The sequence below is a fragment of the Strigops habroptila genome, chromosome 17, assembly GCF_004027225.2.
Source record: "Strigops habroptila isolate Jane chromosome 17, bStrHab1.2.pri, whole genome shotgun sequence".
In the NCBI taxonomy this organism is placed as follows: Eukaryota; Metazoa; Chordata; class Aves; order Psittaciformes; family Psittacidae; genus Strigops; species Strigops habroptila.
In genome coordinates, this window is record NC_044293.2 from 3,004,504 (window position 1) to 3,029,070 (window position 24,567).

The 24,567-nt window shown below is 46.7% G+C and overlaps 1 protein-coding gene and 1 long non-coding RNA gene across 4 annotated transcripts; both read left to right on the forward strand.

The window, feature by feature from the left end:
• Positions 1-622: 622 nt before the first annotated feature.
• TBCEL (tubulin folding cofactor E like) lies at positions 623-17,421 on the forward strand. 3 transcript variants are annotated; one of them, XM_030505329.1, is made up of 8 exons: positions 623-721; positions 4,460-4,619; positions 6,405-6,544; positions 8,175-8,356; positions 9,394-9,650; positions 11,938-12,064; positions 12,396-12,512; positions 16,815-17,421. In XM_030505329.1, exons 2-8 carry the CDS (start codon positions 4,487-4,489, stop codon positions 17,131-17,133), a joined length of 1,275 nt encoding a protein of 424 aa, XP_030361189.1. In that variant the 5' UTR covers positions 623-721; positions 4,460-4,486; the 3' UTR covers positions 17,134-17,421. The 3 variants fall into 3 exon arrangements, with proteins under 3 accessions (XP_030361189.1, XP_030361191.1, XP_030361190.1); XM_030505331.1 differs by having other exon boundaries at positions 656-721; positions 4,470-4,619; XM_030505330.1 differs by lacking the exon at positions 623-721 and adding an exon at positions 4,113-4,288.
• A 420-nt stretch (positions 17,422-17,841) lies between these two features.
• LOC115616285 lies at positions 17,842-22,885 on the forward strand. The gene is made up of 2 exons (XR_003994262.1): positions 17,842-22,170; positions 22,820-22,885. It is a non-coding gene; the product is annotated as an uncharacterized LOC115616285 (long non-coding RNA).
• Positions 22,886-24,567: the final 1,682 nt, after the last annotated feature.

Here is a 24,567-nt window from a genome sequence, read left to right on the forward strand (position 1 = left end):
GCCTCGGTGGGTTGTGCATAAATCAGGGTGTGTAAGTAACAGAATGAAGTTGTCCTGATGATGTTACAGGCTGGGGAGAGCGTGTAGATGTGCTGCAGCTATTCATCCATGACTAATGCAGCTCTCTTCCAAAATGCAGGAAAGGCGAGGCCACGTTTCGGGCAGTTCCTGATGCTTATAAGGATGGAGATGGGGAACCTGGCGGGTTCCTTGTCTTGGAAGCACAAGTTCCTTGAGGAACCTGCCTTGTTGCTAGGCAGATTTGTCCTTACTCCCTGGCCGATTTATCCTCCTGATGTCACGATATCCTCCCTCCTCCTCCTGAGGTCACGACCAGCCACCGCAGGAAAGATGCCACCACAGAGGAGGGAACAGGGCAGATAAGGAACGAGCTCTGCCTGCATAGGGGCGCTCAAAGGCTGGCATCACATCGAGAACAGGCATCATGTACCATGGGCACCCTTAGGGTGGGTTGGGAGCCATAAGGGGCTGCGGGCATCTTGTCGTGTCCCCCCTGCCTCCCTCTCTGACGTCATGATGCGGTTAGGTGACGTCAGAGGACGCGGTCCTTCTGAGGGGATGGAGGGATGTGTCCCCGTCTCCATAGCAACCGCGACGCCTCCGCCGTGCCCGTCTCCATGTGACCGCGCTCCCTCACGTGATGTTTGGCTGCCGCCGAGCTGCTTCCGGGTCGATGCGGGACGCGGCCGGCCGGGCCTGGGTGAGCGGGGCCGGGGGTGCTGGAGGGGGGGAACCGGGGCTGCCACCGGGCTCCCCCCGCCCGGCCCCTCTCAGGGCGGTGGGGACCGCTCAACATCCGTGTCCGAGGCGGCCGGGCCGGCCCAGCGGCTCTCGGGGGCTCGGGGATGGGGACCCCCGGGGTGCGGGCCCACAGAGGGGCTGCACGGCGAGTGGTGCGTGGAGCTTGTGTCTGCAGCAGCCCCCAAGGGGGGTGCTGGCTCAGTGGTGGCGTGTCGGAGGGTGGTGTGTGGTTTGGGTGGCTCAGGGGGTCGGTGGCTGCTGACAGCTTTGTCATCTGGCGGTGGCATTGGCGTGCCAAAGTGTAGCTTAAGAAAATGTTTGTGGTTCAAAGTTGTGGCTTGTAAATGTCATTAGGGTGGGTTTTTTCACTGTGAATTGCTTGCATAGTGTAGCTGAAAACACAATTTTTTGCCTCTTTTCTGATGTTAAGGTGACTTTCTCATTTGGGGTTTCCAGCTGATGGTTGCTCAGCAGATAAAGGGGAATGGAGTTGATAAATACCCTGATACTGTTCATCTATCTATCTGTCAAGATCACTTCATATATAATTCCCCTGAATCATGTCTTAGGAGAAGGATGCAGCAGCTTCTCGTAGACAGATGTTGGTTCTGTGGCATCTATTCCTTACGCTTTGCTTTCCATGTGTCCAAACATGTCAGAGTGTGTTTGGTGCGTGGCTGGTCAGGACGTGCTCTGTGGGCATTCGAGTGGCACTGGGGTTCATTGGAATGGTGTTAGTGATGTAATTCTCCTGGAGGGTCTCTTGTTCTCCTCTTAGGCTTTTATAGCACGGGGATGGAGACGTTTTTCATGTCATTTCTGCTGTTCTCCTGTCACTTCACTCATCGGCTGACTTAAGCTGCCGTGGATCTTAAGTCAGGCTCGTGCTCTTTGTAGACACTTGCCATGTTGTATGTCACTGGAGCCACAGCCTTCCGGCAGCGCATTTAAACACGGACAACAAAAACTACTCCTTGACACCTTTCAAAGACTCGAGCGCTGCTTTTGCAGCGTACGTTTGTCATTTAGAAACCACAAAGTTATTTCGGGATATGAGTCGTGCCTTCTGCAGTCAGCAGGAAAGCACTCGGAAATGGGCACCTTGCAAATCGCCCCGTCCTGCCCTTGGACAGACAACATGCACTTGAAATGTGTCATGCTTTCTTTGTATACTCTGGTAATCCGTGCTCTCGAGCAATTGTTGTGATTCAGAGGAGCCACGTGCGTGACAGATGATTACAGTGAATGTGAAATGTGAAGGGAAGTGGGAAAGGTGACTGCCCCCACTGCCTGACAGCTTTGTCATCTGGCAATGGCATTGGCATGCAAAAGTATAGCTTGAGAAAGAAAATGTTTGTGATTCAAGGTTGTTGCATGTAAATGTCATTAGGGTGGTTTTTTCACTATGGATTGCTCTCAGAGTGTAGCTGAAAACACAATCTTTTGCCTCTTTTCTGATGTAAAGGTGACTTTCTCAGTTGGGATTTCCAGCTGATGTTTGCTCAGCAGATAAAGGGGAATGGAGTTGATGAAAAAAGCAATGTGAAGGACAAACGGCTTTATGCATGGGGGAGTTCCAGAATTTCCAGACCAGGATGTCTGAATGTGCATTTAGAGAGCAGTGTCTGTCTGTCCTGCAGTACTGAGCTCCAAAACCTCTCTGAAATGAGGCCTTTCAGCCTAAAGCCTTGGCTGTCAATGCAGACTGTTCCTGTAGCATGCGGAATGATGTGGCATAAAACTAAATGCCTTGTTCCTAACACAAACTTCCATTTGAGGATTTGGTTTTCATTCTAGATAGAGAGTACAAGAAGTTAAGTTTGAGATATGAATCAGCCAAGTTGAGGGCTGAAAAAGGTGTGGTGTTTTGTTGGGTTTTTTTAAGTAAGACCTATACTTTAAGTCCCTCTTAATGACATGTAAACTTTTTATTTAATACAACAATTATAACGGGCTTCAGTCAGCTTGCTTCATGTTTTACTGAAGTCCTTTGTGATAGAAGTGTCTTAGTCTGTTTATGAAGAAGTAGAGTTTGTTAAACAGCTGATTCACAGCAAAGGGAACCTGAACCTTAGTTAAATCACTTTTGCTCAGGATTTGATATCTATCCTTGCCTGTAATAAATCTAAAGGAAAGTTTATGGCAGCAGGCAGGAACTTTAATTAGGTATTGGTTAGCAACATGGCTTTCAACCTGCATGTGGCCCCACCACGAACTCAGAAGTAAGGATTCCCACCAGGAGTACCGGAGGTGCAGGTTTAGGTGCAGAATGTGCGTATCTGTGTGAGCTGGGTTTTGCTAGCATACTAGAACTGTAATTATTGCAGTTCTTAGTGAAAATGCTGCTCCATGACTAATGGTACCCTGTAGGAAATCTGCAGTTGGATCCGTGCCTTGTGTTAGAACCCGTGGATGTGGATCTCTCCTTCGTGGCCATGGCTGGTAGCAGGCCCTGCTTTGGCCTACACAACCTCCGTGAAGCCTGGGAGCAATGTGGTGCCCTTTTTTTATGCATGTATCAAGCTAAATTCCTTTATTATCCAGAAAACTATAAAATGTCAAGTTCAGACCATGTGCAGGAAAGTAGGACAGATAAGCTTAGTTTCACCTAGGGTACAGCAGAATGCCGACCAGCACGGTATCTTTGTGCCAAATATACTTCCAGCTGACACTTGGTATCTTTCTAGGCAGGTCAGCAGCCCGCAGTGTGGTGAGTCCTTTTTCCTGTGCTGTCTGTTCTGTGGCAGGCGTAGATATGAAGGGCATTTTTATCTTCCAGATACATTAAGCAGCTGCAAAATTGAATTGGCAAAACTGGCTTTTTGGACTGGCCAAATGATGTGCTCATATGTGCTTGAGAGTGTTGCGTGACACAGCAATTGGGATCTAATTAGAAGAACAGGTTTGCAAGCAGGATGGAAGATGTGTAGTTCATTGCTAATGTCAGAGAAGAAATGATGATGCTTCTTTTGAGGCAAAACTTGCTTTGAATGAGCCACTGTCAGGGAAGGTGAGAGCACTGAGGTATCCTGATTAAGCTTACTATCAAACTCAAGTATTTCCATGACACCCATTGAGCCAGCTGATCTAAGTCTTGCTAGCAGAGGATGTTAGGCTGATATTGCAAAAGCAAACCATAACCTGCTTTGCAGAGTGTTTCTTTATAAACAGAGAGCTGTGGATCCTTTGTCCTTTTCTTTTTTTCTCCATCCAAAAAGCTGATCCTAACTGAAAGTCCTGAGTTAAAGAAAAGGGGAGTTACAGGGCGAACACACCTGTTTGAGCAATAAACAGCTTCTTGCTCTTTCCCCTCCTTGCTGCCCTGGAAACATGCTTGAAAATACCTGTGAGTAACTCACAGTCCTCTTGGGAGGTACAGAAATCCTGTTTTGCAGCCCGGGGCACCTTGGCAATTGGCCTGTAAGAACATGTGGGACAAGGAGGTCTCATACTTGGCTTGTTGGGATATGACTGAAAGCACATTTGTGTAGCTCAGGCCCTCTGTTCGGTTTTGGTTTCTTTTCAGGTAGTAATGTTTTACTGTAATTCTGGATTGGAAATAGGACCTATTAGACTCATCTGTAGTTCAGAAGTCAAACCTATGACCCATCTGGTCTCTTTTTGTCCTGTGTTCCCAAGGACCGCTACTGGAGATGATTATTAGTCGCTGACTGTTTATGTGCTCTGTTTTTTTCGGTGCTAACCAGAAGTCCAAGAAGAGAGCATGGACCAGCCCAGCGGAAGGAGTTTCATGCAAGTTCTTTGTGAGAAATACAGCCCTGAGAACTTCCCATATCGTCGTGGACCTGGTATGGGGGTGCATGTCCCAGCAACTCCCCAGGGCTCCCCTATGAAAGGTAGGCTTGTGGTCTTCCTGAGCGTCTGTGGGGTTCTGGGTGCAATCAGTTTCTTGGTTGTTCTTAGGTTGAAAGAAGAATTGTTCTGAATTAACCAGAAGAAGAAACATCACGATGTATTATAATGTGTTCCTTAGTGAAGAGCTGAAAGACTGGAATCTAACAAAGACAGAAAGTTGATCTAGTGACTAAACCAGTTGGTGTAAAAAGTAAGTTTCCCTACAGCATGACAGAATCGGACTCTGTCTATGAAAGATAGAAATAAGGCCCCTTGCAGTGCTGACTTTTGAGGGCTCAGCAGTCCCTGGAGTTCATTACCTTCAGACTAGTGATGCCAGCTATTTTATTATTAGCTGCAACTGTGGGTATTTTGGCAGAGATCACTTAAACACATAACACTTGATCTGAATTTGAGGTCGGTGCCACATGCTAGTGGAACTGCCTCTTCTTTGTGTAACCGCTTGCCCCATCTCGATCTCTAAGAGTAGTTTAAATTCCGTCAGGTCAATTTGTATCATAGCCAGCCCCAAAGGGGAAAAGAGCCACGGAAGTCAGCTGGATGAAGTTCACAGTTACTGGGTTTGACAGGGGAGAAAAAAGGGCCTGAGTTCAGCTGAGGATAAAACGAACAGCGTGTAGCTCAAAATTAACATGAACAGGAAATTGGCCTGATGGACTATTCAGTCAGTGCCCTCTCTCCGGTGTGTGAGCACCCACTTAACTGAGCCATTTAGATGCTGGGAAAAGGGCATGTTTGGAAGTCTAAAATGTGACTGAGATGTGACTTGCAAGCGTATCATAACTAATTCCCAAAGTACAACACTATCCTTTAAAGAAGCCGAATGCTAATATACAAGTTTGCAGGAAACATGCAAACTCTGATCACACCAGATAATTGCCTGCTGCTAGAATTGCTTTCTAGTTGTGTAACTATCAAGTATGAGGGAGAGAGAAAAAGAGCCACCTTTTAAGGAAAAACCTTGCTGTTAAATTTTGATGCTCCACAGAGGTGGGAGAGCCATATTATATGCAAAAGAGTGTAAGACCAATGGCTTGCCTTGCCTAAATGTGGATTTCTTGTGTTGAAGTGGTTTCCTGTTACAAATCTACAGCTTTAAACTTTGTCAGGTTTTGGCCTTACCAAATGAGGTTGTGATTGTGATCCAAGTCCTTGCCTGCGAAATAGCTGCCAGAACATTTACCTGCATGAGCAGGAACTAGAGCAAAACAGAAATGTTGAAGGCAGAGCAGAGACATAAGATTTTCCAGGCTGTAAGAACGTTGAATGTATTACATTGTTGAAAAGGGAAAGCTTAGAAAAGAAATGTTAAAATACATCCTTGCTGTTAGTAACCACAAGTGGGCTAAGTACTAGAGCATAAGGGAGTCTGACTGTGCAACTAACAGTCCACCTAGTCCTGTATCCTATCTGCAGTAGCAGATGCCTGGGGAAGAGCATAAGTTCTGGCAAGAACTGATATGAGCCATCCTGCAAACTATGGAAGACTGGCCCATCCTTGCTGCCATGTGAACAGAAATACATGTGGTAACTGAAGAGCACTGATACTGAGTGGTACTACATGTTTAGACAAAAGAAGACTTCCTGATTGTTGTTGGTCACTTGTTATAAAAATCCATGTTTATCCTGAGATCCTTAAATATGTGCAAATTGTGGCATTACTGGTAGAGCTTTTCTCTTGCTGAATGTCCTGTTTGTGCTTGTTGTTACCTTCTAAAAGCAAGCAATGCCATGGTGACCGGAGGGCATCTTTTCCCCTGTTTCAGATCGCCTCAACCTTCCGAGCGTGCTAGTGCTGAACAGCTGTGGCATAACGTGTGCAGGGGATGAGAATGAAATCGCTGCCTTCTGTGCTCATGTGTCTGAGCTAGATCTTTCTGACAATAAACTGGAAGACTGGCATGAGGTAAAATGGTTACATGTGCATCTTTCTGAGTAACTTTGAGAGCTATTACTATGACTGCAAATGCAGGTTAGAAGAGTGCTTTGTTCATTTAAATGAGAGGGATTTCCATTTTCTCTGGCTTCTTTCTCATCTTTGAAGCTGATGCTTATTTACTTTGACGTTGACTAAGCAATGCATGTGATGAATTTAATCCATTTGGGCACTTCAATCCATTTACCTCGTGACTTACAATCTTGGCCTGGGTGTGACAAATACATGTACACATATATATCTTCATCATGCAAAGCACTTGTACTGGCATTTCTAATGTCAGGAGGTCAATGAGCAGTGCAGTTTTTAACAGAGCAAGAACAAGGTCCGAGTAATGGCAGCTGATTCCCAGCTTTGCTACCAATTCTGTATTGATTCTCTCTCCTCTTTCGTTTCCCTGTCTGCAAACCAGGATATTTCTGAGGACTCACTGATTAATGCTAAATGCTATTGTAAAATCCTCTGAAGTGCTTGGGTGAAATATGCTAGATGAATGCAGTGTAATATGAGTAAACCAGTTGCAGTGTGTTCAGGCATTGTTAACAGTTCCTCACCGGCTTATGCTCTGCTTTTATGTTAGTGATTATTGTTGGAAATACATGGAAAAGAGCAGGATCTGCAAGATAATAATTTTAATGTGTTTCTTCTTTACGTGCATCAAACTTCTATGCCTTTAAACAGGTAGTGAACTCAGTGTTTGCAGAAGCATCCCAGCTCTGGCACAGGGGTTGAAAAGCCAGAAGCAGGATAGGTTTCCCTGTTCCTGTTATTTCCTTGTTAGCCTAGAAGGTATTAGCGAGTAGGAGAGAGACGTTAGGCTTGTCTGTTGGGATTAGAGCCAGGGAAGATGGTTTTTAATGAGGGGTATATCTGCTAAGAGCTGGGATGGTGTCTCCTGACTTGTCTTAATTCTGAGGCAGACTAACTACCTCCAGCATCACGTACGCAACACTTGATTTCAACCTCTGCATGAGAAAACTGCCCTTTGCTAGCAACTGGGTCCTGTTATTGACCTGTGTATGTCATAGTCTGCCCCATCTCCTCCCATCCAAATGGGATTGATTGCAAGAAAGCTGCTGTTTTCAGAATGATGGAGTAAGAAATTCATTGTATGTGTACAGAAGTGAGCTTCTGTCTTTTAGGTTGGGCAAAATGGAGGGGTCTGTGGCTAGTGGGAAGCAAGTTGAGCAAGTGATCGGAGTGTTGGTCATAAACCCAAGAGATGTGCCTATTCCCTTCCTGCTAAAAGAGGGGTCCAGTATGCTGGCTCCTGTAGCGTGCTGCTGCTTAATCTTGGTGTTGAGGTGGATTTTACGACCTCTCACAAGAGACCGGCTTTCTCTTATCAAGCTGCTTGGAGAGTGTAATTAAATGAACTGTTGAGGTGAATGAGCAATTAACCAATCGATTTAGATCAGTGAATAGCTGGAGTATGAATTACAGGTGGTAGTGATCCAGAAGCCTTATTTCTTTCCCCCCATATAATTTCTTTGGCTTGTGGTGATTCCGAAGGCCCCGCTTTTAGGAGACGGGATATTATTGCATGAGGTTTGATTACTGCCTGAAACACATTTCTTTCTCTTTTTCCCTCCCCACTTAGGTCAGTAAAATTGTGTCCAACGTTCCCCACTTGGAGTTTCTAAACTTGAGTTCCAACCCTCTCAGTTTGTCCGTTTTAGAGAGAAGGTGTGCTGGCTCCTTCGCTGGTGTCCGCAAACTTGTGCTCAACAACAGCAAAGCTTCCTGGGAGACAGTCCACACAATCCTGCAGGAATTGCCAGAGTAAGCGTGGGGAGTTGGGCATAGAAAGGGGTCCTTTCTGCACGCAGGTCAAATCACATGGTGAGGGATGAGAGGAGTGTGAGGATATAAACATGATAACTAAGGAAAAAGGGATTTTTTTTCTTTGGGAGCTTAGGAACCAGCCAGGTAAATACTTTACATTGTCCTAAAAGCTGAACTTCTGTGGCATTGCAAAGCCTTGAGCTTCTTGTCCAAATCTGAATACCAGAGAGGGATAATGACCCAACAATGTAGGAGGTGACATGCTTTCCTCTGAGTCACTGCAGAATGAATGGTGCAGTGCATACCTGTACTAATAGCTTTTGAATGAGATGTAAGTCTGAGGATCTGGCCCTTTGTCAAGTAATATTTCATCATGCTTTTCTGTGCAAAAGTGTTGATTTGTGTGGCTTGGCTACAGTCCACCTTGGCAAAGGCATTGTGCTTCTGCAGATGTCCTCAGTGGCTTCGATTTGATAACAGATCCCTCTTTATATGGCTTTGTGAGCAGAGATGATGACAGCGGTATAACCTGCATGGTCAATGTTCACTTCGCTGGGATTAGGAGAGCTGGTTTAGTTGGCTGAAAACTTAGTGGGACCTGGTTTTATTTTAATGGGGATCTTTGTCAAAACCAGTGATGGGGGGGGAAAAACATCACCCGTGTTGTATAAAAACACCTTTCTAAATTAAGTGGTGAGCATTGAGAGCAGGTACCAATCACCACTGGAGCTGGGTTGGTGGCTTGGTGGGCACGAATGTGGGACACCACCCAGAGCAGTGTGTTACACGATTAGTACTGGGGGCTAGGGGAATGCTTGGAGGTGGTTTTCATCTGTGGAGGAAGCTTATAAATGGAAGCAGAGATGTAGTCCAAGTGCTCCATTCGGAGTGCTCAAAGGTCTTCTCTACACCAACTTCTGAAATCACATAAGAGCTGTTGTAGAAAGTCATGTTAAAATCACATGTGCTTGTCCTTGTACCTGAGATCTCGATGCATGTTGAGATGGTGATCTGATCTTTCTTCCCCTGTGCAGCTTGGAGGAGCTTTTTCTGTGCCTTAATGACTATGAAACAGTGTCTTGTTCTCCAGTTTGCTGTCAGTCTCTCAAATTGCTCCACATAACTGACAATAATCTTCAAGACTGGACTGAAATTCGAAAACTGGGCATTATGTTTCCATCACTGGACACACTTATCCTGGCTAACAACAACCTCACGACCATTGAAGAGTCAGAGGATTCCCTAGCAAGGCTGTTCCCCAACCTGCGATCCATCAATTTGCACAAGTCAGGTGAGAGCCTGGAAGCACTACGCTTTTTGTTCTCTGCGTAAGTGGCAGCAGCTGATTTGAGTCTCTTGTCCTCAGTAGGTGCAAAACCACCCTTGCTTTGTGCTCTTTGAAACTTTGGCCTCGAGGTGGTTGCTTCTCAGGCTGTGTTGGCACGCAGTAGCCTGCAGTCAGCACTGCTTCCTGCAAAGTATGAGAGAGGGCAGGTGAAGGCCGAAGTGCTGAGCAAGAGTCTGAACCATTGGGATAGTTCTGTTGCTGTAGTAGAGATGAAAATGCCCAGTGACCTCTGAGAAGTCTGTCCTGCTTCTCTGCAGAATCGAAAAGCTGTTGATAAATGTAATCCCAACAGACCTAGCATGGTGAAGTCCAGTTTTCTAATGGTGCTAATGCAGGGCTGCGCAAGCAGATGTGCTAAAGTGTCCTGACTGGAAGAATGTAGCATTAGGAGAGGAAAACAGGCAAGAAATCAACTTGCCTGTCTCTGTGGGCTTCACCTGCTGCTTTTTGAGGTTAGTCGTTATCTAAAAGATGAGTCAGAGGAGCATGGACCAGCAGTTACTCAAAATGAGCTACCACAGGTTTTTTACATTAGTAGTTTCCCCTCTGTTTCCTGTCCCTGCCTCAGATGCTCCTGGCTGGAGAAGGATAAATGTCTGGCTGTGGAGGGGATGAAAGCATCCCATTTGCCTTTAATCCCTGTTTTATTCTGGGTAAAAATGAGCGTCTGTGTAGGTATGTGGCATGTGAGGGCTGAACATTCACCAGCAGAAGCTGTCTATCATGTGTGCTCAGTTATTAGAAGCTCACAAGTTATACTTGAGGCTGCTTTTACATTTCAGCCCCAGAGAATTTCCAGCCAACGCTCCAGAAAGAGAAGCAGCATTTGGCATGTCAGGAAGAACACCCCATGCTCAGGGAGCAGGAGCTGCAGGGCAGCTCCTTGTGAGTGCTTGTGAGCTGCCATGTATGCCAGAAGTTCTTCTGCAGGAGTACTTAATGCATCGTAATCTTCTGTTCTTTACAGCTTTATATGCTGTGCAAGTGATAGTTAAGTGTTAGCCAAGGTAGAAGGTAATTTATTAACATGCTCTGCAACGTAAGCATCAAGGAATCCATATAATAAAAGCTTAAAGCTAACTAGGAGAAGAAAAGCCTGTTAAGCTGGATTTGAAAGCACTGTCTCACAGAGAGGCAAGTGCTCCTGTGGTAAGTAGTTTTGCAATTTGGATGCCAGGTGTTCAAGAACTCTGGATTCTGTATTGCATTTTGATGTTTTGGGAGCTGAAAGTCAAATAGAAATCCCAAGGAGCATCTTAAACACTTGGCAGAGGTGGTTTGAGTGCTATGGGGAAAGGAAACTCTCTCTGCCTGCCATGATACTCAGGAGTTTTGTTTCTGCTCTATAAAGAGCCCCTTCTTCTGAATTGAGGCTGTGACACATGGTTTTGGCTTGCAACTGGCATTTCCTTAGCTCAAATGAGACCCTGATTTTATTGAAACCAATAATTTTTCTGGTTTTTTCTCATTTTCTGTACTGTGTGGGTGAAGCTGTTGGATGTTGTTCAGAGAAACCAGTCTTCTAACTCACATTGCCAGTGTAAGCTTTTGGAACAGTCATCAGAAAAGCATCGCAGAAGATGTTTCTGCAGTCACAGCAAGGGGAAGAGAAGATGAGAAGTGTTGATCTCAGCACATAATGAGGGCTGAACTGCTGCTCAATCCTATTTTATTTTACCCTCTCTGCCTGCTTTGTTATCCCAAATGTCAGGTCTTCAGGGGACTGAAATTGAGTTAAAGTCTTTTTCATTAAATGGCTGGATGGCTTCTGGGACTGTTTTACTGTTGGGTCAGGAATGGAAATGGGACTCAAGGTGGTCATGTGTGCGAGGTAAAGCTATTTGATGGCTATTTAGTGATGTCTAGAATGACCAAAGTCCTGACAACTTTAATACTACGTAAGGCAGCATCTCTTTATAGATGCAGCCGTCACAACTGATGCTAGTCTGTTGTCAGCAGCGAGGCCAAAGACTCCATGAAACTAAGCTCCTTAATCAGCCGTGGAGATCATCCTTCTAGACTTCCAAACCATCATGAGTGAATTGAAACTGTTTTGTCTTCTAGCAAATGAAAGAGACTTTTTGCAGTGCATCATGATCAAAAAGCTGACTTCTCCCACAAACAGCAGCTGACGCTCGCCTGTCATGTATATTCTTTGGCTTTGTCTTGTTATCTTGGATACACGATGTATTATCTGTGTTTGTTTAAGCAAGTCTTTTCTTCTGAGCAGGTCTGCATTGCTGGGAAGACATTGACAAGTTAAATTCTTTTCCCAAGCTCGAGGAAGTGAAATTGCTAGGAATCCCTTTGCTGCAGTCCTACACCACTGAGGAACGCAGGAAGCTGCTAATAGCCAGGTCTGTTCCTTGTTCATTCTGCTCATTAGAAGAGTTCCATGGCAGTGAATGGCTGGGAGTGAGTAATTGGAGGAAGAGGCTGTTAGGAGACAGGGTTTGGTATGAATCCACCTCTTGGGAAGATTTGAGCTTTGTTTTTTTGTTGTCGTGTTGGAAAATGGGAGTAGTGGCAATGTTAAGTCTTATTTCTCTGCTTCTCAGTGAATTTTGAGCCTGATACGTACCCGTGCACACGATGCACATACGTGGTGAAGTGAAAATGCCTTGATTTGAGTGTGGTGGTGACTGTCTTGTCAGTCACCCTGTGGGTTTCTCTTCCTGCTGCATGCAGGTTGCCATCTATCGTCAAGCTTAATGGAAGCATCGTTGCCGATGGGGAGCGAGAGGACTCGGAGCGATTCTTCATCCGATATTACATGGAATTCCCAGAGGAGGAAGTCCCATTCAGGTACGCATTCTTTGTCATGGAGTGGAGAGCAGGGGCAGAAGGGCAGCAAGGCAAAAGGCGAGGTGACAGAACAGAGGATGTTACATCAGGTTAGCTGTTCCATGAAAAAGCCATCCTTCGCCTTCCTCCTGTCTTGCCTTCCTCAACCTGTTTTAGTTAGTGTCGTTATATTAGAATGTTGTCTGATGACTTGTAGAATCACTTCTGAGTCAATTTTAGCCTTAAAGTGTCTGTGTCAAGTGCCATTAAACAACATGACTGTTCAGTTCACGATCTTCATTGCTTCCTGGCCTCCCTGACGGCTAGCTTCATAACCCACCTCTGTTTGGGAGTCCCCACAAGCCAGTACAGACCGTGTTCTCTGGTGCCAGGCCGGGGCGTCTAATTCTCTTGACCATCTGGTGTGTGGAATGTGACTGGTGATGGGAAGCTGTCCCCTCACTTTCAGGCCCACAAATCGCAAATCTGATGGTTTTTCTTTGCCAAAAAAGTATGCCCAATGATCCGTTTATCTTGGTAAACTAATGAACTTTGACAGATGCTGTTCAGTTGGTATCTTCTCTGTGCCAGCATCTACTTACTGCTTCTTAATGGGCTGCGGAAGGATCATGGAACATCAAGCCACTGCATTTACGTGCCTTTTTGCCCTGGAATCCTCATGTGCTTTACAGACAACAAAGCTTCAGAGCTTGCTCTTTACAGAAAGAAAGTAGGACAAGAGTGTGTGTGTTTCCATAGGGGACAGGCAGAGGTAGGGACAAACTGAGGTAGAGAAGGTCCAAGGTATGGCTTGGTATGGATGACAAAGGTGCAAATGGAATCTGGTTGGTGTTTACATTGGCTGGCCAGTGTTTCCTCCAGCTTGACTCTTGTCTTTTGAAAGCACTGTGTATGCGACCTGCCAATACAATAAGGGCAAGGGAAGGCTGGAATGGGGAATGAGGGCATGGCATTCTGTATGAATACTAATAGGTCCAGCGATTACTGTATTTGTTGAAGGCATAGTGGGGTCACTTCAGAGGCAAGTGGTACTAATGTAGTCAGGGAAGCAAGACAGCTGGTGATCCCTCTGGTGCCTTTCTCTGAGGACAAGTCCTGCTTGCAATTTTAAAAGTCCTTGAAGCAGAAAAATGGCAAGAAATATTGGCAGGAATTGCAGCAGAGGCGGAGAATGCAGGGGAGAGGAATGGGGGACAGGGGCCGCGAGCTCATGGTGCTGCTCCCGAAATGGATTATTTTCCGTAACATTTGATTTCTCCCAAAACTGTTTTGTGTCTCTGTGTCTGTGGCTCTAGAAGAGGAGAATAACGATATATTCAGCTGCAGACTGAGAGGGGAACTAAGGTACGAGTAGCCCTTTGATCCTGGTGGAACGCGTGTGCAGCCCCGAGCTCGGCAGGAAGGGTTTGTGCACAAAAGGGAAACTAAATGAACCGATGCCAGGCTCTGAATCTTTTCATGCTGGGCTTGTGTCTCTGGGTATTGTGGTGACAGGTCCCTTGCGTGTCCAGGACCCATATGTTGTTAAGGACACAGTGGGGTTTAGCTCGATGATACTGTTAGGACATGGACTTTGGGAGCAGGCTCTGTGCACACAGTACTACACACAACTGGGGTTGGTTTCCAGATGGGAGCTCATGTAAGAAATAACTTAATATCTCACCCCATCCAAAAAAGCTGGATATGACCAACATGTAGCTTTATGCTATTTCGCTAAGATACAGGAGAATTACCTCCCCCTTTGATTTCTTAACCTTTAAACACTGTTACTGCCCTTTTCTTGGTCAATGGGCTCTTTGTCTGAATCCCTTCATCTGTGAAGCATTTCCAAGGGACTTATGCACCTGCTAAAGAGGGTTGTTCTGTTCTGGAGGAGTTGTGTGCCACTACAGACTATTTTCTAACAAGGCTGCAGATGGCTGAGAGTGTCCCTAGTGCCTAGGGCTGGTTTTCAGTTCCTGGACCCATGCAGCAGCCCTTGTAGGAAGGGAAACCTGGCATTCGCTGCAGTGATTCTGTGTGTATTTATTGCTAAAGCTTCCTCTTATTTGTTCCCAAATCTGGTGTGGTCGCTCTGAAGGTGATTCATAATTAGAATCTAGTCAGGACACATGCATGTTCTTGCTGGGGTATGGCATCTGCATTGCAGTGCTGCCTCAAGCAGAGGAAGGAGACACACTTGGGCATGGAAACCTCACGAGTGTAAGCAGCCCCCCTCAAGACTGTCGAGGTGCAGCATGCGATAAGTGAACAGCACACAGCAAACCCCTCTGCTTGCATTGCCTGTCTTCATGGGCTGCAGCTCAAAGGGATCAGAAAGGAGGGAAATGGAAAGAATAGTATCTCTCTTTCTCTCTGGATGTTGTGGGTTAGAAAGGAACGCTGAGTGTACAGTCCAATATTGGCTGTCTTCTTGATTGACATCTTTGTGTCTGTGGGTTTTTAATGAGTCCTCCGCTTGTCTGGTCTGCTGTTTATCTGCAGAGTATCAGAGACACTTTCAGCCACGCTCAGTTCTTCAGCATCCTCTGCTCTAGCAGCCAGCGACTGCCAGCCTGCAAGGGGTGATTATGAAAGTCTCCAGGGTGCCTATTATCGGGGTACAAAAGAACCATATGAGCAGTGTGCCTTCATTCTTACTAATTTGAGGGAAGCCAGTCATTCAGGCTCCTAAGTTTGTTTGCAGGCTGCAGCTAGTGTACAAGGAGCAGGCTGCAAAGCTTGTTCTGCCTTTCCTCATCATGAGAAAATTGAAGACAACATCGCCTGACCCTCTGCATACTTACAGCATGCATTTGGGTAATCCTAGCCCACTCATGGTACTTCTCTCTGTCAGCAGGCTTGAAATTTGTCCCCCTCTTTATACTCTTCCCACCATCAGCCCTCTTCACTGCAGTTTCCCCAGCGCATGCACTGCTTCTAGTTGGCATGTAAGAAATGCTTGCTGGTCTGCAGCATGTGGAGATGGTGAGAGCTGAAGGGATAACCCAAAGTGGTCCAAGAGCCTGAGGCAGCAAAGGGCAGGTTTGCTCTTTGCCCCTCTCCTGTCAGGCATTGCTGCTGACCACATCCTTCCAGAGGTGTCGGAAACTGTGCTGCAAAGATCTCCTCTCCGCTGGCGACACGTTGGCTAGCACTTGCTCTTACTGCAGGCAGTAGCCCAGTGGGTAAAATATGGGGAGTGTGTTGTCTCCTTTCAGCACTAATGGTTTTTCCAAAGCAATAGGCCTGATCCTATCATTGCCCAGGTGACTGTGAGAGCAGGGCACCAGCCTGCCTTTGGGCGCTCTGCCCTGGTGAAGGCTCGTTTTGTCTGTGAGACTGGGGAAATCCTAGTGCGTTGTGGCCCTTACCTCATTTCCCGGCAGACAGAGGGCCTGCTGTTCTCCAGGAACATTCCTGCCTTCAGCAGGACTCCCTGGGGTCACCCAGCCTGCCAGGTCCCATCATCTCTCACCAGGGGCCGTGACACAGCACCGATCGCATTCAGCTCAGGCTCGGATTGGGAACAAAAAGAGCTTTCAGGAGGCCCCCTGAAACGTTACCTTTCTCAGCAGCTCTTGGTCTTTGTCATTTCAATCACATTGTGTTTTGTGTGGCCAATTTCGCCTCTTTCCCAGCCAGGCAGGGGAGATGCAGACTTGGAGTGATACCTGCTGAAGGGAGTGGGAGGGTGAGATGGGCTTTCCATTGCAGGAGATGGCTTCCCAGGATGGGCCTTGCAAGGAACAGTCAGAGAACTTGGCTCCGAGGAGAAAGGAATGTATGGCTTTGCTAGGAAAATTCAGTTGGAAAGAAGTCCCTTGTTTGTTTTCAGCTTCCAATCCATGTGGCAGCTTGCCTTGATTCAGTGACCTTGGTGATGCCATGCTCAGTGGAGAGAAAGGGAGACTTGTATGGAGAGAGGGATGCACTTATGCTTTGAATGCTACCTCAGCGATATTCTTGACTCATAAGAGCCTCATCCATCCTTCCCACCTTGACTGAAGTGCCAGTTAAACTGCAAGATGTTTCAGAAGAGCCATATGCCAGCTATGGAGGATGAGGACAGCTCGTTTCTGTCTGGGTTCTGCTTTTAGCTCTCATCAGAGTTCTGGGCTTTAAACGAATCACACCCTGGGATCTGTGCTCGCCCTCTTGTCATCCGCTCACTGTACTTTCCGTGCCAAGGTTTGCAACCTAATAGCATCTTTGCATCAAATGGCAGCTCAAGTGAGGTAGAATCATAATGTCAAACAGAAACTGACTTGTGAAACCGTATGAGCAGCTCTGCTGTAACTCTGGACACGTTTAATTTTACAGGTATCACGAGCTGGTCACGAAGTATGGGAAGCTGGAGCCCTTGGCGGTGGTGGACCTTCGGCCACAGAGCAGCGTGAAGGTGGAGGTTCACTTCCAGGATAAGGTGGAAGAGATGTCGATCCGTCTGGATCAGACTGTGGCAGAATTGAAGAAGCACTTAAAAACTGTTGTGCAGTTGTCGACAAGCAACATGCTGCTCTTCTACTTGGACCAGGAAGCTCCCTTTGGTCCCGAGGAGATGAAATACAGCTCGCGAGCACTGCATTCCTACGGCATTCGGGATGGAGATAAAATTTACGTGGAGCCCAGAATGAAATAGCCTCTTTTGACCTTGTGGGTGCACGCACGTGCACACCCATACCCCCCCACACCCACACACATGCATTAAGGAGTTTTGGCAAGGTTTTTGTTTCGGTTGGTTGGTTGAGGTTTGGTTGTGTTGCTGTAGCAGGTGATTTCTTAGCCCGGAGGAAGTGCCCTGATCTGAGAACCATGCCTGCCATCCACTGCAGGTGACCTTGAGGTGACAGTTGACTTCAGTGCGTGTGTTTCAGTGTGTGCAATACCTTGATGTTTCCTTTGATGCTCCGGTATACTCGTGATTTGGCATGAATGGTCACTTGTTCAAGCTATAAAGGGTGCTAGGGTCCATAAGGGAGACGGTAGCTCGGTGCAGAATTTGACCTCTTGTTTTCTTTGTCTAAATTGGTAGGGTTTGGGCTCCACCAGAGCACCCTTTGGCCTAGCTATCCAACTGTGGCTCGAGCTTGCTCAAGTATTTGTTTGCAGCTAGGTGCTGTCTCAACCTTTTGTTACGCTCGAGTTCAGTGACACGATCTAAAACAGTATTCCGCTTGATTCAGAGCTCAGGTACTTAGTGCATCCACTTAATTCCACTGGTTTGGGTTAGATGAGTGCACGAAATGGGGGAAAGAAAGAGACCCTTATTAGAAAGAAACAATTTATTTTCAAAATGCAGGCTTTATATCCACACTGTCCTGATTTGGGGGGGGAGGGGGGGGGGGGGAGAAGAAGTGTTGATTTCTCTCCTGGGAGAGAGTAAGGGTAAAGTTGAAGTTTGTGTTTGTTGCTGTTGCACCAGAAATGAAACCTAGCACTTTCCCCAGGGGCCCCTGGCTGCGGGGTCCCAGCTTAGAGTCTGAACTAGGAGAATGTGTTGGCTCAGATCAGCTTCTAGAAGATGAATAACAAAGCAACTAGACTTCTGTTTATTGTAAAGCAGGTTTTCACTCTCTGTGTTGGCTTCCCCCCTGCACGCACCTCGTAGGCATCGCAGGCTGCTGCTTAAATTAGCCTCCATTTTCTACTGCAGAGCAGATTCCTTTTCTTGTGCAATGAGATCCTCCTTCCTTTATCTCTCTTATGGCCCTTGTTCCTCTGTCCCCCTGACAAGTCGAAGACCTTTCAAATTACCTACTCATAAGCAGCTGCGTACAAGGTTTTGAAGCTGTGCAGTGAGGGCTTTAGTTACACGTGAACTTCTGCCGTGAGTTTTGAAATGCTCCTTTATCCCCATATGCACTTTCTTTCCCATAATGCTTTTGCCCATATCACCGAGCTCCTTTTGTATTCTTGGAGTTGTGTATTCCTCTTCATGTTTTACTTAGATCGTGGGGTGGGGTAGGATGGGGAGGGGAACAAGTATTATCTCATAGTCTTCAGGTTGGGGATGTGGGGACCATTCAGAGGGGAGTAGTTCTGCATCCAGAGTAATGATTAAAAACGGGAGGATTTAAGATAAGGTAATAATTTGTGCCTCGTCCCCCTGCCAAAAATGTCAATTTCCTGGCCCTGTTGAGATGAGCAATAGGAAATGGAGCAAGACTCCCCATAAGTAGCGTAGAGGCTGCGACGCGTACCCGCGGAGCTGTGGTACCCATGAAACAAAAGAGCAGGGAGATGGTGGCAGTGTAACATAAGATGATGCTTTTCTAAGCTAGAGCTTTACTGAAGATGTATTTTCCATTTGGGCAGTGCAAGGCATTTGCTGCCTTATAGCAGAACTCTTAAGCCAACACTTCTGTATGATATATACATACATAGGCATAGGAAAAGTTGTGTTTAATAAGATATTTTGTTATAAAACAAAGTTTTATGAAGATATGGTTGTTTAATATTAGAAGCCTATTTCTCCCCTTGACCTCCAGTTTAAGTAAGTTATCTCTCAGCTGCTGCAGTGTCAGAGGTAAGCGATGGGGATGCAAAAGTGTCTCTGACCTAATTCTATAGAGCAGTCATTACCTATATGGGTATGTTTATGGTATTGTAACTGGTATTAACGAGATGCTGTAACTATTGACCAACATCCTCAGCACAATTGAATGTCTCGGTTTCAGAAAAGGAAGTAAACACCATTAAAGAGTGGAATGGGATGTTAAAGAAGTTCCAAGTATGTCCTTTTAAGTTTGTTCACCCACAGAAGTTTAGCCCGTCCATGGAGGGAACAGTGCTGTCACTGTGCCAGCTCGGAACTGGTAGTACATCGTGCTTTTAGTTATGGTGGACCTGATGGCAGCTGGAAGGTGGAAAAGAGAACACCTACTGGCATACAAGGTGACAAGTGCCATGGAGCTGGCAGGGATTTGGTGCTAAGGCCCAAACCGGTTGCCCTGGTCTGTTCAGGTCAGTAAAAGTCACGGTGTGAATACCACTGCCTTGTCACTTTGTCAGGGGAAGGTTGTTTCTGGATGACGTTCTCAAGCCATTCACATTCTGTGTGGCCAGCAGAGCACTCGTGGGCTGGAAACCAAATATCTTGGGTTGCTTCCTGCAAAGAAAGAGTCATGTCCAAATCCAGGGACAGTTTATGCGTCCAGATGGGTGCCTTTGAAAAGTGGGGCCAAATGGCATGTAAGTGATGTGGCAAAATACCCCAAGTTTGATCACTTTCCTTTAGTAATATCTTCAGGGAAAAGGTCTTGTATGTGTGCCATGTTACTGCTTAAGAGGGGACCGTGTCATTGGGAGAGAGGGAGGCCTCTGAGTGAGAGAGGAGGTTTAGGGCTGAGGGTGGGTGCCAACAATCTGGGACGGTCCTGAGCTGGCAGGAGGCTTGATTTAAATCAGTGCGATGTCCTGAGGGGCTGTGACCTGGTGGTGTTGGCATATACCTGCTTTAGCAAAAGGTCCCTGGGTCTGTCCCGTTCCTTTGAGAACACACAATAGATTTGCAGGCTTCTCTAGCTTTTGTTTCCTTCTATCCGAGGGCTACTTCTGTCAAGAACTGTTCTGTTGTTTGTGCTAGTTCATGCATAGCAGTGGGCAAAGCACCTGGTTCGGAAGGAATTAGGTGACAGCTATATACCAAAGTGTCGCACGGCTCCTTGTGTCGAGAGTAGATGCTGTGCTGTTGTGTTTTTGGATACGTTCCTATTGACTATCCATGTTTTGACCAGATGTTTCAGGCGCGATCGCTTAACTGGCGATGTGATGAATATGCATGGCGCGACGACTGTCCTCTGCTTCCTCGGTGGGATTTGTAACCCCCATTACTGGGAGTTGCACACATTCCGGTGGCAGATAATTGTGTGGCCCGTGGTGGCTCGGAGGAACTGAGCCGAATGGTGCTCGTTGCTTCTGGGGATAGGCTCTTGGTTTGCCCTCGCCTACTCGGGTCTGTAATCTGACGAAGGCGACTTGGCGGCTCTGCCTCCGTCGGTTGCTGTTCTTGCTTGTAAATGAGATTCTGTAGGTTCTGTTCGTGTGTGGAGTTGAAAATGCAAACGAGGTGCTGAAAGCAGCCCAGAGGCTGAAATATGTATTCCTGGCAGCTGTGCCTCCCTCATTTGAATGTGGCACTTCTGTAGGTGGTAGAGAGACGCCTTCCCCAGAGCAGCGTTCGAAGGGCTTTAGCCATCGCGGGCCTTTGCCTCTGTGATTGCTTTTCTGCAGTTACTGGAAACTTCAGATGTAATTTAAACATGAAGGTCTATCCCTGCTCCCTATTAATGATGCATCCATATGTAATTTTAAAGACAAAAGGAAGAACTGTAAGTCCAGCTCGTTTTTTATTCTGGTTTCTCTCACAGGGGATATACTTCCTGCTCCCACAGTTTGCCTTTGGTTTGCTCGCAGACTTAGCAGTGGAATTCAGGCCAAATAGGGAATTGGTTTGGATCAGTTCAATAAACTTATGTAAGTTTTTACACAAAACCAAGTGTCCCAAGTTTTGCACTTCTGTGTTCCTTGAAGCAAAACCTTTCCTTCCCTCTCACCTGTATGTTTAACACACACCTTTGGCAGGCTGAAAGCTGCTGACATCTCTTTGTTCTGCTGACTGTTTGTGCCTCCTGTCTGCTCGGTGAGCTTGGGCAGAGCCACCTCATTGTGCAACGTGTGCTTCTTGAATGGAGAAGTCACGATGTTGGAAGACCTAGTCCTCTTCTGGACTGTATTCCTCCATGGCAGTTGCTCATCTTCACTCCAGGTGATGAAGAAGGCTTGAGCTTGCTCTCTCTTACCTGCTCCATGTCCTGGGTGGAACTGGCCTTAGGGTTAAAACAAGCTTCACCCTCAAGAAAAGGTTTATGGGTGCTGATGGGGAGGGCAGCATGGCCCACTAAAGCAGGGGTCATCAGCTAAGCCCATGCTGGCCTGCACCAGCAGACCCTGGGGATTCTGGATGGGATGCAGTCTTCCCTGGATTGGGCCGTGTCCCTCGGAATGGGAATGCAACAAGGCTCTTCCTGCAGTTGTTCTGCCAAGGTCAAGCAGCCAGAGATCCCCTTATCTTTTAATGCTGAGTTTTCCTTGAGGTTGGGCAGAGGAAGGAGGTTTTCTGGTAAAAGGATGAAATAAGAGAGAAAGCAGTTGTTTGCTCAGCTCTGATGCTCAGCACTGCGTGATGGGAGCATCCCCTGCCAAAATGAAATAGCCTAGAAGACAAAGTCTTCCCCAAAGAGACAGTGAAACCTAATCAAAATTCATCAGTGTAGACTTGCCCAGGATGAACAGGACCAGAATATTAAGTTGCCAAAGGAGCAGAGGGAAACCTATTTTCACTGGTTTTCTCTGTGTTACAAAACAGGCTGAGAAGAGTCAATTGATTTTTGTGTGGCTGGTAACATTTACATTTTGTATGGGATGGAAAGGAAGAACCAGGGTATGTGGAATGGCAGGCTGGAAGTAATCTGCCCCTGAAATACTAGTCAATGCTTTACAATGCCCCGGCCCTCCTAAAGGAGTTGTTGGTTGAGAAATGGGGGAAAATACATTAAAAAAGGAAGCTTCCTACTAGCAAGGCCATGCTGGAGTGTACAGAGCAAGCAAGCTCCGGGATGTGCTGTGGAGGCGGTGCGCTGCCTGGTGCCCTGGTGTACTAAAAGAAACTGCTGAGGTAAGATGCAGCACTTTGGGGTTGAACTTGTTAAACACACTTCTAGGAGCACCCAGGGTCCTGGGAAAGACTCATGGGCTTCTACATGCTTCCTGTTTGGCTGCTGGCATTCCTGTCCCCTCTCTGTTCCTCATGGAAGGGCAGGGAGTGGGTGTATGGGGAGCGCAGGGCTCTGCTGGCTGCATCCATCACCCCTCGGCTGCTGTTCTGCCTCTCTCATCTGAGATCAATGGGCATCAAATTAAAGCAGTTGGGATCTTTTCTTAGGCTACAGATGAAGAGCTTTGGTCTCTGTAACACAGTTTGAGGCTTACAGCCTGCAAACCTTTGGCAGGTACCACTCTCTGGGGCTTATGGTGTTACCAAGGCTGTGAGGGAGCCAGCCCATCAGCATGGGTGGAAACGTTCACCAAGCAGCAGCCACCACCAAGCACTGAGGAATGATAAGCATCCTTGGTAGCTGCTCAGCTCAGGTGACCACGGGCATGGAGAGCATCCTCACTCAGCCCATTATGTCCCCGTCCTGCAAGCATGTAATGCACACTTATGGACAGCGTCCTCAGTGCAGCCCTCAGTTTTGGCTCTCAAGGTAGTTGTGTATCTACCATCCCAGACACCAGAGGCAGGGAATATCCCTGTGGAATTGCAGGCTGCATGGGTGAAAATGGTAATAACACTTGCAGCAGCCCCCCAGTGAAGCTTCTCACTGGCTCGAGTAGAAACACCAATCAGTCCTTCCAGAAAGGGTGGAAACAGGACCAGCAAGGAAGCCCTCTCTAGCAGATTAGGAGCGAGCACACTGCACTGGGTAAGTGTTCCCTTTTCCACCTGTAAAAGCAGAAGTAAATTACAGAAAGTAAAGCAAGACTTGGATGGAAAAGTAACTCCATTGAAACTCTGGGGCACTGCCTTTGAACGCAGCTTTAAGCCTCGCACTCTTTAATGCTAATCCTGTAACATTATATAGATGGGTGGTTTTTTTCGCTTACACAAAGGAGGAAGGGGCTCAATTCTTCTGAGTTGGTTTCTTTTTTCCCTTCAGCAAAAAGCGATGCTGAGCGGCACAGCCACAAGCCCAGCTCCGGCTCGCTGACATTTCCATCTGAATCCACCTGAGGGGGGTGAGTTTTCGGGGAAGAAAGAGGCTTCTTTCCCTCTCCAGGCCAGAATCTGATCTCCAGATTAGCTTGCTGGTTATCAATAGAGGCAACAGTTGTGATTGCAACTCAACACTCCTCCAGCCCTGGGACAGCATTGAAGGAAACAGACTTTTCAATTGCGAGAGCGAGGGGACTGAGACACCGTTTCAGTCATCAGCAATAATTGGCAAAGGAGGACCGGGATGCATTCTCCATTGACATAGGATTTCTCCCTGGTCTACCAAGATCTGTCTAAAATTTCAGCTTTAGATTGCTCCTCTATCTACAAAACAGGTTGGTAATTTTCTTTTCCATACCTAAAAAATTGTAGTTTTGAGTGTGATATGTTAAGTAACGTATTCTTTATCGTCTGTCATGTTTCCCAAGCTCTTGTTCTTTGACTGCCAGAGCTTCCTCTAGTCATTGTCTGCCCAGTCTCTGCTAGTGAATCCACAGTGACTCAGATTTAGGATTTATATACAATTCTGTCTCTCTCCTTTTGCCTTTCCAAGATAGGGAAAGTGGTAAAACTTTTCCTTGGTGGATTGAATACTTCTCAGTGCAGAACACACTTGCTGTGGCCAGCGTTGATGCGAGCGGCATGCTGAGGAGCAGCAAAGCAGGGAGGAACTTTCCTTCCACTGTGTTTCATGCTTTCTGAGCTCCTGGTAGTGGGAGACAAGTGGAAGGGATGTGGAACAGATGATGACATGTTCCCTACTGTAGTCCTGTGCTCTATGCATTATGTATGTATGTGGGTATACTCGGAAGGAGTTGGATCTGTCCGATCCGCATATACTATTGAAGCAGATCTATAAGGAGAACACAAAGAGATGCTAGGTTTAGTAGGCAGTGTGTCCGTGCAACTGAAATGCATGAGATACAGAAAGGGAGAAGGCAAAGGTATTGAAACTAAGGCTGTACGTAATGCATAGATGAGTTTGTGTTGAAGCTGATCACGTACTTAATCCGGCGGGCGCGCACACGCTGGGAGCACACGATACCTTCCTGGGAGCTCTACGTGAGCTGTGCCTGCATGTAATGAAGGGAAAGCGACAGGCAAAGTAATCAAAGCAGGTGTTTTAGCGATGGTTTCTATTGAATTAATAATGAGTAACAAATTGCATTAGGCGCAGAAGGAATTAGAGCTGGCACAGGATTACGCTTGCATTTTCCCAGCCCTGTATGTGCTTCTCTCTCTATCATTGATTCCTGTACAGCAAGGAGTTGCCCAGCTGTGTAAATGTTTGTGCTTCTT